The 16,688-nt window shown below is 45.9% G+C and overlaps 1 protein-coding gene across 7 annotated transcripts in view; it reads right to left on the bottom strand.

Annotated features, from left to right (window-relative positions):
- Positions 1-6,077: 6,077 nt before the first annotated feature.
- CSNK1A1 (casein kinase 1 alpha 1) overlaps positions 6,078-16,688 on the bottom strand; it is a 30,928-nt gene continuing 20,317 nt past the window's right edge. For 2 of the 7 annotated variants that reach the window (XM_015876159.3, XM_015876162.3), the window contains 4 exons: positions 16,341-16,415; positions 15,283-15,389; positions 14,296-14,444; positions 6,078-8,801 (listed from right to left, as the gene is read on the bottom strand). In XM_015876159.3, the coding sequence (XP_015731645.1) occupies positions 8,794-8,801; positions 14,296-14,444; positions 15,283-15,389; positions 16,341-16,415 (339 nt within the window). In that variant the 3' untranslated portion in view covers positions 6,078-8,793. Of the gene's footprint in view, positions 8,802-13,703; positions 13,842-14,290; positions 14,445-15,282; positions 15,390-16,340; positions 16,416-16,688 lie in introns of those variants that run through there. The other 5 variants (XM_015876161.3, XM_015876163.3, XM_085518870.1 and 2 more) reach the window with 4 other exon arrangements.

Below are 16,688 nucleotides of genomic sequence, written 5' to 3'. Positions count from 1 at the left end.
GGAGCCACGGACGAGGTACGGGGATGAGGCTGCGAGTGGGACCCCCCGGGCGGCCCCGATATAGGGCGGTGGAGGGACCAGCCCAGGTAATGCCCCCCTCCCGCAGGGCTCGGGGATATTGCCGGCCCTTCGGTGCGGGCTTAACACCCTTCGCCGCCCTCCACGAAGGACAGACCTCCGCCCCTGTATCAATAAAGGTCTCAACCCCAAGGAACTGTCGGAGCCATTTCTCCGGGGCTGGGATGATGCCGGAACCGCTGCATCGTGCGGGAGGGAGGGGGCCGGGAGCAGCAGGGACAGCAGGGACAGCAGGGACAGCAGGGACAGCAGGGACAGCAGGGACAGCAGGTGGCAGTGCTGCCTCGGAGCAGGCAGTTCGTTTCGGTTGTGGCTGGCGGATGAAGGGTTAAATGCCATTCGGCTTCTCACTCCCATACACACACACGGTACTTAGCGCAGGAAATGCCAGCTCCGCTTTCGGGTTGTGTTGTGTTGTGTTTCTCGTTTTAATTGTTTCCTTCTTTCTTTTTTGGTCCCTCTCCCACCCCCCAGACAGAATATTTATCAAAGTTCGGTTCTGTTTGGACCACACGGGTAACCCACGGCCAAGAATGAGCCATTTAAGAGCAGAAATCCCACCCCAGCAGCTGTGGAGCACTGAGCTGTTTTTCCTGATAGGGAAACTGAGGCCCAGACCCCTCCCTGACCACAGCATCCCTCTGTATGTGGGACAGGGAGGGGATATTATGGCTCCCAAGCAGGGACCTGCTGCCCCCATGCCAGCACAGCCCTCTCAGAGACATCAAGAGGGTCTCAAGGCCTCCACGGGTGGGCAGGACAGTGTTCCATGTCGATGACCATGAGGACAATCACACCTGCCCTCTGCTAAACACAGCCCTGCTGTTAGTCACCAGCGTTGCTCCGTGCCTCAGTTTCCCCTCTGGGCAGTGCTGGCACTGAGTCACACCTGCAGCAAGGACACGAGGCTTGGGCTGGGTCCAGCAGCATCATGCAGGCACCATGGCTTCTCCATGCTGATCTAAGGATGAACCCACCCGCAGACAGCAGCAGCACCCGCAGGGACCTCCCAGCAGCTCTGGTAGGCAAAGCCAAGCCGCCACACTCCCTTTTTTGGGCAGCTCTTATCCCTCTTCCCCCTCCAAGATCCCTACAAATTCAGTGTGTTTGCAACACTAAACCACCCCGTGCCGCAGGGATAATGCTCTCCCATCTCCAAAGAGATGTGCTGCACCACACTCCCACTCCTCAAAACACTACAGGGGGTCACTGCCCACCCCGCTACCACCCCTTGGTGAGGCCGAGCCCAGCAGGTTGGCAGCCCAGCTGTGCCCCCAGCAGCCCCCCAGGGCGGCCATGCATCCTTCACACCACGAAGCATCCCAGCGCCTCCCAACAGGCAGCAGCAATCGGCTTAAAGCTAATCCCTGCCCACTGCTGGCCTCTGGGCTCAGGGCCCGGGGTTGGGGGGGGAGGGCATGGAAGGTCCCAGGCAGCACCGTGTGTGCTTTCATCTGCTGCCAGGCACTAAGGGGAAGCGGGGGATCCGATGCAGCTGCCCCATAGCCATCCCTGGTGCCCCTGTGCTCCTTGGCAGCATCGTGCTCTGCCCTGCGGGGAGCTCTGAGCACCGGCTCATCCCCACCAAGGGCGAGCAGCCCTTTGCCGGGAAGGTCTCGCAGGATAAGGGCTTTTTGCACAGCAGATTTACACAGATCAGCGCTGCTCGGAGGAGGAGGGCTGCGTGCAGACAAACATGCACTCGTGTGCTATAGGAGCAGGTGGGTGGCTGAGCCCATCTGCACCCCTGTACCAAACGCACATAGGGGTGAACCAGCCATCCCGACCTAACTCAGCTGGGACAAGGAGAAGGGACTGAGCTGGTGTCTGCGGGCAGGGGGAGAGGAGCTGCTGGCAGAGAGAGCTGTACCCAGCCCTGCCCTGCAGCGGGAGGCACGGCCGGGCACGTTCAACCCGACACAACGCCCGAAAACCCTTCGTCAGCAGCTCCCGGCTGTCCCCACCCTGCACAACAGGCACAGCAGCTCCCGACCTGCTCGACAGGCCCGGCCTGGGAACAGCACACACCCAGCAGGGAAGAGGCAGCCACCTCTACTGCAGGTTCCCACCGCCATCCCTGCACTGCCAGGCCCGGGGGGTTGGGGCTGCTTTGATCCTCCCTGTGCAGCCCTGCCCCAGCATCGTAGCTCCAGCCCAGCTGCAGCGTGGCCTGCAGGGCCATCAGTGATCCAAGCACACCTGCATGGTACAGCGCTGCTCCCCCCCAAGCCCCCCACACACACTCCCACCCCATGACTTTGGGATCACCACGGAGCTGGCAGTGAGGGCTGAGTGTGGGCACGTGCAGCCCAGGCAGAGCTCCAGCCAGACCCCCCCGCTGCCCTTGTTTGCATGGTGACAAGGGGGAAACTAAACACACGCAGGGCAGGCAGCTGCTGGGACACAGCCCAGCTGCTCGGGCATCCCCTTACTGCTGGGGCACCGCTGGGGGTGCTGCTGTGACAACGTGCCCACAGGGGAGGTGACGGTCACAGTTGTCCCCTGGTCTGCACCCACAGCTGGCACAGCACTGCGTGCACAGGGCCGCCATGAGCTGCTTCCTGCAGGGCCTGGCTGGGAGGGAGCAGACAGAATTAGCATAGGGATACACAGAGCAGTTCTCCCGTCTGCACCGCAACCCTGTGCAAATAGAGAGGTTGGTGGGTGAGGGAAAGGTCTGCAGGCAGTGAGCCCAGCCCGGCCCTTCCAGCTCCATACAGCACAGACCTGGAGCCAGGACCAGCACTGGGGCTGCAGCAGGACCCACTGTCACCCCCAGCCCCGCAGCTCCCAGCAGAGCCATCAGGCCCAGGAGGAACACAGCAGCTCCATATCTGCCCTCAATTAACCAGCGACCTACTTAGAAATCTGGGCTAAGTGGGATGAAGGGAGCTGGGGGCATGGCACAGAGCAGGAGAGTCAGTTTGGTACAGGACAGAGAAACTCACTCCCATTCTGAGCACTTTCAGGAAGGCCCTAGAAGTTTTTATAGCTGGGGGAAAGAAACCCAGTCTGGGAACAACCTCATTGAACACACAGCCCCCAGCTCTGCCCACATCCCATAGCGATCTGCAGCTCCTGCAATGGGGCTGGTACCACGCCTGCTGCACCAGGAGCAGGGGAAGGAGGAGCACACAGGTCAACCCAACGCTTCAGAGCTGGCTCTGGGTTGGACATACAGGTCTCCAGATCAAGGCAACGCCCTGAAGACACCAACCATCAGCTGCAAGACAGCTGACGTGGCACTGGGTCAGCCTTCCACTCCGAGCAGAGGCTGGGATGCGGACTTCAGCCTTGTTCCCGATGACTGCAGCAACAACGAAGGCAGCCATGATCTGCAGGGCAGGCTGCCCCCCCTCTTAGACAGGGGATCTGGGTGCAAACATTGCTTTCCTGGAAAGTGCTCCCTGGGGCTTAGATTCCTTCCTATCCCACAAAACCCCCCTTGCAGCACCTCGCATTCCCCCAAGGACCGCAGCTCATCGCCATTAACAAGCACCAGCAGCTGGCAAGCTATTTAGAGGAGCAGGACTGCTCCTAGCCATTAACACAGTGGCTTTCTCACCTTGCTGCCCTGCCAGCAGCAGAGCTCAGCCCCCTGCAGCACAGTGTGTGCTCCCTCCTACTCCATCCTCCTCAGAAAGCAGCACATTGTGCTTGGGAAGAGCTAAGCTTGCTCCTTGCATTTCACCTTCTTGCTGCAGGTTGCGGCGGGCAGGGAAGCTGCTGCAGATGGGGCATTTGATAGACCTAAGGGATGGGTGGGGGGCAGGCAGCTGCCAAGCCCTGAGCCTCTCCACCAGGAAAAGCTGAGCACAGCACGGCTCGGATCCTGTGAGCTGTTTGCATGTCGGGAAGCAGAAAACAAGCCACTTCCAATCAACATCATGTTGCCAAGCCTGAGCTCTGCCCTCTGGGAACCGGCTGCCAGGCTCCAGCAGAGCTGCCATTCGTGGTACTGACGCAAACCCGCAGCCTGCAGGGAGCCGCCCTGCTACCAGGTACCAGGGAGGTCAAGGGATGTAATAGAGAGCTGTCACTAAGGAGAAAGGTCATTTAGCAGAGTGACAGCCATAATCAGTTTATAGGATTTGTTAACAGCTTCGGGTGAGCCAGTCAGAAACTTGCTACAACCATGTCGGGAACCTTTAGCACAACAGCACCTTCCAACGCCTGGGGTGAAACGCAAGCAGGGAAGGCCTTACCAACCACTTATAGCATGAGCCCACCTAAGAAAAGCAATCAATTAATACATCCTGAGAGAAGAATGGGCCCAGCTGTTGTACTCTGCTTTCCTCCTCAGAAGAAAAGGGTCTCAGGAGGAAGGAGAAAGGCTTCCAGGATGTGAGTCACTGAGAATTCCTGGCCGTGCCTACTAACAACCCTGCAACAGGAGCTTCCTGACCTTCCACTTGCACAATGCGTGTACCAGCCCCCAGGGCACATGAATATACCCTCATTGTGCAAATACCTGGGGAGCCGTTAGCAGGGCTGGGCCCACCAGGTGATCCCAGCTGCAAACATGGAGAAAGAACCAGCTCAGCACAGGGCAGAGCTGTGCTCATCCATTTACTGCCTGAGTGACTCTGTTAGCTGAGCACAGCGGATTGCCCACCTCGTTCTAACAAGTCTCACTGCGTTTCCCTTTGGCGTTGGTATCTACCGAAGCCACGCAGCAGTGACTCATTTATGGCATGAGGAAGGGAAAGGCTTGTTCTTAGTGCCCTTGGCCCGATAGACCACAAGGCCCCACCTCAGCAGGGACACTGAATGGTGTGTAATGAAGCATATGCTCTGCACTTACAGGAACATAAAAAGATAAGGCCCTTATTTATCATACAACACGGACTTTGGCAGCAATCAAGGGAAGCTCAAAGCCGGTCTATGCCATGTAATAATGTGCAGTCATTGAAGGTCTTCTGATCTCAGCTCCTTTTGGCCACAACCTTGTGCTAACGTCCGACCTCTCCTTTGTGGCTGAGGAAAAACAACCCCGGCCTGTTTTGAGAAGTTCCATTAGAACATCCCCATACCCTGGCACAACAGTCGGCCATTCTCTATTCTTTATACGCAGACCTTGCACAACCCCCTCCCCCCACACCCCCTTCCTGTTTAGCCCTAGATAATAAGGATTACATTAAAGAGCAATTTCCACATTAGAACGCAGCATGAATGCAGTTGTTCCACTCAGGCCCAATTAGGAGGGTGGGCACTTCCTCTGCGTCGTCCCTTGCCTCATGTTTCCAGAGGCATTAGTGCTCAGAGCAGACAGCTCTTCCTCCCAACCCACTTTTCCCTTTTGTCTGGAGCCTGCAGTGCTCATAAACTTGCATTATGACATCAAGTTGATATGAAATCATGATGATTTCACTGTGACTAAGTAAGGAGCAGATGGGCTGACCAAGCTGGCCTGGCAACAAATCTTCTAAATTGAAGAATGCTGGCAGGAGAAATTAAAGCCTTATGTAAAAAAAAACACCAGCCTGGGATCACAGAAAGAATCCCGGCTGGAAGGGATCTAGTGCAACCTCCAGCCCAAAGCAGCAGCAGCTGCCTTAGAAACCTTCAGCCCTGCTGTATCCTTTCAGGAAAAGCACAGCACACAAAGGCTTTTAATTGCTTGCAATGAGAAATGCTTTGAATGAGTTAAACAATTCTGAATCAGCACACCACGCAAACACTCCATCCTCCCACTTATGAAAGCCTTTTAAAGGTGGCCTTAAAATGCCTCAGTTGCTGTAAAGAAGTTAATAAATTGCTTTAAAATGCTGTTCGTAGCTTAAGAAGATGGTTGAGAACCTGCTGGTCACAGACTAGTTTTGTTCTCCAAATTCCAGCACCTTCCAGGGAGCATGAGGTTGTAGTTCTTGCACTTTATAACCACTGTTGTAAATAAGTACTTGTGAAGGGCCTGAGTTTGCTTGCAGATAGTTCACTTTGCATCAGAACAGCAGATAAACCTCTCAACACAAAACCTTTGCAAAGCTGCAACCAGAAAGTCAAGATCCACATAGTTTTTAATGCTTTGTTTTAAATCTTCCTTACAAACCAAATAGATCATACAGCAAACGAGTGTTCAATATCATCACAGCATCTCTTTGAGAAGGGTTGCCATCCTGGTCAGCATGTCTGGCGAAGGTTGGCTTTCTGCAACGAAGCACGACAGGGCTGACAGGTTCAGCTCACACCTCTGTGTAGAAGTAAACTCTATTTAAACATAGCAAGCTTTAAAAACTAACTGGACTCCGTGCTCTTCTGTATTGCAAGACTTGCAGTAGCAAGAACTACAAACCAACGCATTCTGACACACCAAGCATTTCAGGCTGTTCTTGCTTATTCAAGGACAGTTGTTTTTAAACTTTGATAACCCTCCTAGAAGTCTGAGTTAAGTTTAATGAACAGAGGAAATAATTTCTTCTCCCGAAACCAAATTATTTCCTCTCATTTTTGAGCATCGTATGTCAAAGCAAGAGAAGAGGTACCAAACAAATCCAAGCAGCCACTCTGAAACCAGCTGCCAAGGAGGCGTTTCATTGCTGTGTCTTCCAGCTATGCCAATGCACGCTGACAATGTATTGCCTGGACATCTGAAATCTTAACAAAAAGAGTTAGCATAGTCTTCTAGACACCAGTTCTTAGAAATGATACCAGTCTTCAAACGAGGCATGGCTTGTAAAGCATCCATTAGTGGATGGGGGCGATACTCAGAACTTTATGAACACCCTGGCCAAAAGAGTGAGCTACAATTCCTTCACCTCCCAGGTAATAAAGAATGCTCTTAAACAGCAGACAGGTTTCCAAAGCTGCACAGGTATCTCTGAAGCCTGGCAGACTTTCACCTCCCTGTACTCCATCTATCCACGCATTAATCAGCACACACAGCTCTCCAGCTCAAGTTTTAACATCTCCTCAGAGCAGATCCTTCTTGTCTAGGGAGTATGCATAGTGACCGCACAAGTGAGCAGCCTTGATCCAGATTACAACGCTAAGATGACAGAGTGCACAGTGTAGTTATTATGACCTTGAAGAGACAGTTTGCAAAACAAAAGATTTTTTGTTGTTGTTTTTTTTTTTAAACAGTAGAAATATGAATTGTGACCAGAAACTCTGTTACATGCATGGAAACTGTCTAAAAAGCTAACATACAAACAACATTTACACAATAGGCGTCTGGCAGCATTTTCAGACATTTTTTTTTTTAATTTATTCTGACATGCTATAAAGGAATAAATTACACTGTTAAAGAATTACCAGCAATAAAATTATTTCTGTCTTTCAGCTGGGCTAGAATAGGAGTGAGAAGGAAGACAGCCTGGGGCAGTAACCAATGTGAACTCTGCGTGGATTGAGGCTGTCCCCGAGAACAAGAGTAAAATCCGGTCATACCCACTTCACAAGAACTTAAAAGAAAATGCCTTGGTTTAAAAACCATCCAAATACTCCGTCTGAACTTTTCTCAACGGTAGCGATCACAAGTCAGTCCAGCCGGGGCACGACGTGGCAACGCTTGTGAAGCTGCCAATACTGGGTCTGCAAAAGATGCCGTGTGGTTTTAAAAGTATCCAATCTCGGTATGGAGGGATGAGGGTCTCAAACAACGGGTTAGAAAAATGCTGAAGTGCCCCTTTCCCCCTCGAGAAAAAAAGAAATACAAAATGTATTTAAAAAACAAAAATGAGGAAGAGTTACAACACTAAGTCTAAAATGATTGAGGAAGGAAAATACGACTTCTTTTGCTTAACAAATGGCCTTGAAACCTGGTTTCAAAACCAGGGTAATGCAGATTTCTCTTGAACTGGATTAACAAGGCAAATTAAAAAATAATAATTTCCTTACAGAAACAGTTTTTAGTTTTTAATGAACTTGTAAACAAAAAAAAAAAAAAAAAAAAAAGCTCCCGCTTCAAAATAAAAACAAAATCCCAGATCATATAGATGTTTACAGTGATTACATTTATCTAAGCAACTTACATACAGGTTCAGTTGTAAGATGTTAACTAAATTTCGTGACAAATATGCTGTTTTTCCTTTTATACCAAGAACATTATAGAGTTAATGCAGAGTCCTAAAGATTATCTAGTAGTCGCTAAGTTTCTCTTAAGTCTTCACTTTAGATGCTGTTATTTCTAGCACAGGTAAGCAGGCAGAGTCTTTCATACGCTTAAAAACTGGAATCTTTGGTTACTACCATGTCAGCTGGCTTGGTATGTTGCACATAGAAGCCAACAACTTTAAGAATGTTTAAGTGTACAACTTTCAAAACCCAGGGAGGAATAACCAGAAAAGAGTGCACAATTGTGAGCATTTACAATTATCACAACTGTTGCCGAAGACTGTTCATGCCATTCTTCCAAAACAATGAGATCTCATAAGCAGTGTAGTTCAAAGTAAAAAGGTAACAAAAATTGGCATATGCACAATTTTCTCCACTCGTGTGTCAACCATTAGTTAACTTTTCCACTTGAAAAAAATGCAATAGAAAACTGGACACCATGTTTCACTATCTCAGTAATATTCACAATTACAGCTGCTACAACTCAAAGTGCAGCATCGTTGACGCTGCCCAGAGCCAGTTTATACTGATATTAAGTTCTTTACACCAAGTAAATGGTTGCCCACAGCCACTGGCAAGTGTACGTATGAACTAAATTTCTAGGATTTGGGGAGTGACAAGTCCTGCTCCGATCTGCTCTGCTTTGTCCCATCCTCTCCATGCTCAGAAACCTGCAAGACAAACACAAGGGCAACTTACTGATACAGGATGGAAGTGAGAAATAGCCTTCACGGTAAGAAAATTAAAAGTCAGTTATGGTCACAGGGGAAAGTGCTGTTCCGCCTCCAAATTTTGCCAAGTTCTTCATGTCCTTTTCCAAAGCTTAACCAGGATTTGCCATCATCTTTTAACTCAAACACATGGCTCTCACTCGCACCTACCGCTGCACTGGAACAAGGGCTCAGGCACCAGCTGGATGCCACATTACTCAAATAGGAATTCAGACCAACAGTTTGAAAGATGTATTATTGCCACTAGGAAGCAGGATGTAATTTCATAGGATTGTTTTCTACTTGTCTGCAATGCCTCACATTCGTATCCTTGAAAGTCAAACTGCCATCTGACTGCAGTGGTGCTCTTCAGAGACACAGTACAGCAGTGACACACAGACAGAAGGAAACAAAACAACTTACCTTCCAGTAACCAGTGCTCACTACACACTCAGATGTACGATGCTCTGGGGAACCAGAACAGAACCTTTATAGTGACTAGAAAGACAGAATACCTTCTGTCCTTGGAAGGACTAGTCTAACTGATAACGTGACCCAGAGGGGGGACATACAGAACAACTGTTTAAGAGTTCAGAGCTCTAAGTGACAAGTTTAATATGTTGTGGAAAGGGGAAATAAAAGGAGCACAAGCACGGATCTCAAAGAACCAGTTTCTGCAAGCTAAGCTAGTCTTATCTTCATGAGACTGCTTACGTACTCATTTCTGATGAGTCAGGTAGCAGTGCTGTGCTGTAAGAGATAACAGGAATTTCAACTGAAGACTGAAACAAGTTTCTGCTGTGGATGCCCTCCAAACAGCACTGTATGCTCAGAATGTGTTAATTCCTTTGAGCAACAGCTCTTTTTTTTGGCAACAGAATTGTCTTCAGAATAAGCTCTGAAGCTGACCTCAGCTACAGCTTGTACTATCAGCTACAGTGAAACAAATGTAAACAAGTCTTAAATATGGCCTGACATCCCATCAAAAATATATCTGGGTTACAACCAGAAAATAGCTTTAACTCTTCCAGAATAAGTTACAGGTAATTCAGAAGAGATTCAATGGCTTTGTCTGAATCCAGTCTTGAAATGACAGACTTCCCCTTATGCAACAATAGCAGTTCTTGAAGAAAAGTCCTGCAGCAGCATCAAAACAATCCTTCCTTCTGGAGTGCAAATTCTCACAGAAGCCCCAGTGATTCTTTAGTTCCACTGGGATGAAGCTGTTCACAGCCCTTACTTGATACACACAACTGATATTGACACTGTTTTTCCATGTAACGTGTTCATCTGTGAACACAGACTCATCACTTGAACCACTTTCTCCATCTAAGCAGCCAAAACTAACTTAAGAATGAAGGAGTGTGTTCACCGTATGGAAACAAACAGACTGACTCACTGCTCAGGAGCCTGGACGTTTCAAACAGAAATGGGATCTTGAGCCTGAGGACAAAGGATACACTAACAAAGGATACGTTGCTGTTTGTTTTGGAGTAATAGCCTTTGCTGTACAAAAGTCTGGAAAATTAAGTCACTTTTGTAGGGCAGATTATAATGCTCCAGATTCCAATCTGACAACTGATACACAGAGAAATCCATGCAGATAATGCCACACAGCTATCTTTGGCTGGGCTTCTCCATAGTCACACAAGCATCTAAGCTCTACATACATAGGTATCAGTCACTCAGATCATGCTTATGTTCAACACAGATCCATTTCAGCTACCTCAAGAAGCCAGATTTGTATGGGCCAAAGTAACGACACTATCAGAAGCAGAGCAAGTACACTGCTTGCCTTCTCAGAATAAATCTCTCACTCTCAATTACAAGCACTCAGCACCAGTTCCTTCAAGCAGCAGGGATCGCTTTTCTTTGAATCAAAAATAAGAAACCAGAAGTTTGTATCCCCGTGTAGCAGATTATTTGTTGAATAGCTGTTCTTCGTGGTCGGCACACTTAGAAATAAACCATTTCAAAATCCAGTCTGACTGAGCAGCACAGCAGTGCACACAGTGCTGTTATGAGCACTCACTGTTCATCCTGCTGGTCATGGCTCCTCTCTCCACTTTCCTGAACTACTTTATCCAAAACCTGGAAGGCAACAGTGACACAGTCACTCAAGGCAAGTTGTTTCCAGCTGGAAAACCTCGAGTTTAGGGTACATGGCAGCATAATGCCCAACTCTGCAAGTATCAGTAGGGAACTGGATTCAACCCATAATGGTCCTTGCAAGTCCTATGTAGATAAGTTCATCATCTATAGGGCCAGCTCAGATCTCACCTATTCAGGGTGTTACCCCAAGCTTTCATGATCGCAACAGTATACAAGGGGGGCTCAAATTGTTTTAATATTCCTGTAGCTACAGAACTATTTGGTACTTGCAGAAACAAGCAGCAAGAATTGTTTAGTTGTCAATTGACTAAACCTCATAAAATGAATAGTCTGTTCTGAGAAACACTGCCATGACCAAAGGTATCCAGTGAATGCTAATGGGACTGCTTGACAGGCTATGCAACTCTACACTGAAGTGAATTAAAAACCATTTCTCAAATGGAATGACAGTTGATTCTGGATAATGACTATTTCAATCAGTTTTATGTCTGATGGAAGCTGGCTGTAAGCAGCGTTACAAATCGCACCTGAACTACTGCACTGTCAAGAGATTGAGCTGAAGTTCCCAGAATCAGCAGGGAAGCACTGTGCAGTTCACCTCTCCCAAGATCAAAACCAGCTCATCCTGCTGTTACAAAAGACACTGCACAGAGTTCCAGAAGACAGGGACAGGAGGAAAAAAAAATACTAAAGGCCACTGAAGGGACTACACTGGGAGCAAGCAGAACATTCAGCACAAATAACCTGTGAAATGGTTTAACTTGAAACACAGTTAAAGACAGCCAAGGATATCTACAAATGAACACGCTGTCAGCAGAAGTGATGAAAGTCATTTGAAATGTGACTTTTCACTCCCCAGATGCACACCTCCAATAGTACTTGCATATCATTCTGTAATATTTTCATCAATGAATGCACCTGTAAATTGCTATTTCCAGGACTCCTGTTAAACTGGATGTGTTTACCAAGTGGGTATAATTTGATATGGTAAATGCCCTTAAGATAGTTCAGGACAGCCTTTACTACAGCAACTATGGGAGAATTTAACTGAACATCAGAGAAAAATAACCGTGTATTATTTCATTAAACTTTGCGACAGCAACATATGAGAGTCCTGCAACTTCCTGCTTGAGTTTAGCTGGCTCCATTATTAACAGGCAATATTCCCCTCCAGAAAACAGCATGTATGATTTTTGTAAGCTAATATTTTTACTCTGATTTACTTTGAGATTAAGCTATCCGTTTTAAGAAGCTGGAATGTCTTCAGATGTTCACATGCATGACTTTAGTGCTTTATCAACATCACAGCTTGATTGACCTAAGGATCATGGATCTTCTCTTCATAATGGAAGAGGGAGGAATTGCTCAACTAAGAGGCTGCTATGCCAAGAGCCAACAAAATTCTACCAGGAAAACATTTCTTCCACAGGGCTCAGGACCCACGGATAACTCACAATAGGGAAAGGTCCATCAAGGAACAGAAATGGTCTCAAGGTTCAGTCATATGACTGCTTGTTATTCATGCTCATCACTTAACTGCAGCTTTGCATTCTGCCAATAACTTATTATTAGGAAGTGGAAGCAGATAATGATTACAGTCTCTACTTACAGTGTAGCAGTTGACCAGATAACTCCTGAGCCAGGCAATGAGCACATTAAATGTTAGAATAACAGCATTTCAAATGCATACAAAACTTGAAAAATCAAGACAGCATCAGTTCACAGATCATCACAACCTGCAAAACCTTCACTGTAAAGAACAGTTGTCGGGAAGAATGTGTGTTTTTACTCAGATTACTTCTTCCTGCTGTAGTAACCAACCTTTCCATGCGTTGAATAGGACTGGCTCCTGCACTGGGTTCTGAACTCCAACCACAGCTTCCTGTTTCAGGAAATAATTTATGCCTGGTGCGTTATCACTGAGTCAGCTACACACCAGTTTCAACCAAGGGAATTGGTTCATAGCTTTCAATGTTGTAACACCTGTCTGCTCCAACAAACCAGGGAGTCTGACATTATATCCTACCAATCCTCTTTTTTCTTCAAGAAAATTCAAGACTGAGTCTTGCAAAGATTAGCAGGTATTTTACCTCAACTCAGAAAGGTGAAAAGTTGCACTTCTGGATAGTTATTTTGACTCAGGCTACCTGGTAAAGTTTGAATGCTGCCATAATACATAAAAAACAATGTTATGAGAAGTCCTCTGTGAACACTTCTGCTTTTATTTGACAACTAAGTCTACCATGTTAGACTAATAACTACGTACATAAAAATACACAATAAAAATTAATCCAGACAAGAACGTACTGGAGGGCAGCAAGCAGCAGCAACATCTCAGTACATAACTTGAACCTGGTCTCTCTATGTTATCAACCCCATGACTTCAATTTTATCCAAACCTCTTTCCGAAGAATCAGTTTCATGCTAAAACCAGCTGTAATAGCTGTAGCAGTGTTTCATTCTAGTGGCTTACTAGACTAACACTGGCAGAGGTGTTAAAAGGTGTTAAAAATAAAGCCGGTAATATGTCTAAAAAATTCTAAGTGCCTCTTCAGAACTTAATTTTTTAGCTTTTACATAACCATATCTTGAACATTACGCAACATTTCCCCTTGAAACCATAACCTAGAAACATTAAAAATAGTCAAGAAACCTGAAAACCCACCCAAACCATCCATGTACTTTAGAAAATTGTGACGTGGCAGTCCACAGCAGTTCAGGGTTGCTCCTCAATTTAGGCAAGACATTTTGAGCTCACTGGTCCTTTCCTTTAACTGTGGATCAAATGTCTCCGTGTAAACCCACCGGAGGAAGCCAGATGGTTCACAATTTTCTGTTTGTGATGTTTGAGGCATTCAGAACAGCACTAAACCCACCGCTCTACAACAGCTGTAGAGTAGAACCCAAAGTCTCTAGATCCTTGTCTAGTTGATGAGAATTATCCTTTAAGAAGTGTTAGGTCTAGGATTTTGGATTGTATTATATATTTATACATATATAAATATATGTATATATATATACATAAATAAAAATAAATAAAAATGTCCCATTCCCAACACCAAGTCAGTTCCTTGTTTTTGGAAAGTGGTTAATGCGGGAGCAAAAGATGCAGTGGTTAAAATGACCCAACATCCCCAGAAGAAATGATATGAAGAACAAGGACATTTTGGTATAAAGTTAGTAGTCAAATTCTCCAAGGACGTCTTTTTGTTTTTGCTTTTTCAATTAGCAGCCAAATATATATTTTTAACCACCTCCTTGATCTAACACTTAAATTGCCAACATTGTCCAAATTAGTGTAATTTTTTTGTCCTGTAACGTCACTTGGTTCTTGGCTACTAACCTTTCATGTTACTCTTGGATTTGTCAGTTTGCTTGCCTGTGGGGGTTTGGGCCTGCTGCCCCTGCCCACTGGAAGAGGCTGCCTGCTGTGCTGCTTTCTGCTTTAACATTGTCCAGTCGAATGTGTAGTCATATTGGTGGTTCAAGGTCCTAGAAAAGAGTGAAATGCGTTACTACAACATCGTAACCACCTTCCTGGTAACGTAGGTGTCTTTGCTGAAAACCCAGAACTAGAGATTAATTCTTTTTGTAAGCTGCTTTGGAGATTATGAATGATATACAAATGCTAAGTATTGCTAACTTAAACGGATTCTTGAAGTAAGCCCAAATATCATCAAGCAGCATTTTCTTCGTTGTTTATGCAAGAGTCTCCATTTGCTCAAGCAGCAGCCCAGATTATTGCTTTGTCTGAACTGTGATTCTCAGACTTTTAATGTGTATGTAGTTCCATAAGGAACTGCAGTATAATAAAACCCACATTTAGCAAATACAATTTCTTTCAGTTCTAGAAGCTTGGAGACTCTTAAAACATCAGTACCAGCTCCTCCTTTTGCAGACACTACTCACTCTACAAGCTTGGGTTCAAGCTCTCGATTCTCTAGCAAACTCAATGGAACAGCACTATTCCTCTCTTCTGAGATCCTGTATCTCCTGGATCCTGCTGCTATTCCCATCACTGACTGTGGAACAGTCATATGAAGGGGCCAGCTTCTCAATCCATTTGCAACAGATATTGAAGCACGGGCTCAACTCTCTAGCAGTAGTGGGTGGCAAGAACACACAACTCTAAAGAAGAAGAATCTTTTCCTTCATAACATAAACATTGTACAGTATTTTTTCAGGGTCTTTTAAAAAGTAACTGCAATCACTTTTCCAACTCTGAAGGAATAAAGTCCCAATACTCCCTCCAGCAGACACCGCAGCTTTCTGAGGTGAAAGTTCCAGTATAATTACTGACTAAATTCCTCTACTCCACTTTGAGACTGACCTGAAAAGAATACGGAATAATTGCCTCAGATACATGTAATCTGGTGCCTCTTCAAAACGCAGGCCACGACAGTAGTTCAGATACATGGCAAATTCTGCAGGGAATCCCTGTAAATCAATAGTGTTAATCAAGCCATGACTTGAAACAAATGGCTTCATACAATTCTACAAAAGGCAAAAACCATCTATAACAGAAAGAGCAAACTGGCTGAAGATTATTGACTAGAACTCTGAAATATGTAATCCTAGTAATTGCTCTTAAAAGATCACACTAGTTTCTTGATAACCTGATTGAACATACTAAATGTAATTTACCACCAGTAAGCATGAAGACTTGAATTATGAAGGCCTCAGCCTCTTACAAAGTTTCTGAGCTCAGTGTTATGTATTTCTAAATTTAGAATGTGTTAAAGTAGGTATGAGTAGGTAACTAAATACATAATGCTAGACTACAAGAAAGAAAAGATGGTGTGCAACAGTTCAGTAGTTTGCAAGGTGCCATTCTGATGTGCAAAAACCATGGGTTCTCAAGGACCTTTGTCAGCCAGCATGTGGTTGGTACAGCCCAAGAGAACTCTTAAGACACAAATAAAAGTACTGGAAAACCACTGTTCTGTGACACAGCTCTAAAGATCACTGACAACCAATTCTACTATGGGCTGCACTTGAGACAGAGAGGACAACCGAGCAGGTAAAGGCAGCCTATATACACATCTACCTTGGTTTTATTTATCCAAGAGGGTTAGTGCTGAATATTAGCTGTGAAAGTTTAAGAAATGGATAAGCCTTTCCAGAGAGAGGGAAAGCTTGTACAGCTGATGGTTTCCAACAACTGGAATCGTGGTGGCAGGAGTTATCCCAAGAAACAGCAGAGAATGCCTGCCCTGTTCTACAAACTGATGTTCTTGTTGGGTGGCCAAACAAGGCATTTATTGACTGCCAGAGAAGTATTATTTCAGTAGCAAATGCTATATGAGATTCATACATTGGCTCTACTTTTAAAAACAAGGAATAAAAGAACTCCCATCTCATGGTATGACATCATTTGGAAACTCTTACCTTACACAAAACCTCAACAGGAGTGGACATTTTCTTTTCACTAATCTTCTCATACTTTTGCTTCTTTGTTGCAGCCTGTGGAACATGTGGGTCACAATATAAGAGATATTGTGCAATACTGGATTAACAAGGACAGTAGCAAAAAAAAAAGACAAAAAACCCTTTGGTCAGCCCTAAGTATTTTATGTGAAATCTCCAAGTCCCACACACTTACTGCAAAGAGAATGAAGGTCAATCTGGTATTAAGATTTGGACACAGTTTAATACCATTTGTTGCAGTCTAATGCTTCCCTCACATGGCATAGCTCGTGTACTTCTAGCTACTGCTTTTGTGCGCTGAACAGGCCA

Source organism: Coturnix japonica, chromosome 18 (genome assembly GCF_054131305.1).
Source record: "Coturnix japonica strain WE chromosome 18, WE-NBRP24, whole genome shotgun sequence".
Lineage (NCBI taxonomy): Eukaryota > Metazoa > Chordata > Aves > Galliformes > Phasianidae > Coturnix > Coturnix japonica.
The sequence above is the reverse complement of the archived record's forward strand: the minus strand, read 5'-3'. Positions and strand labels throughout refer to the sequence as shown.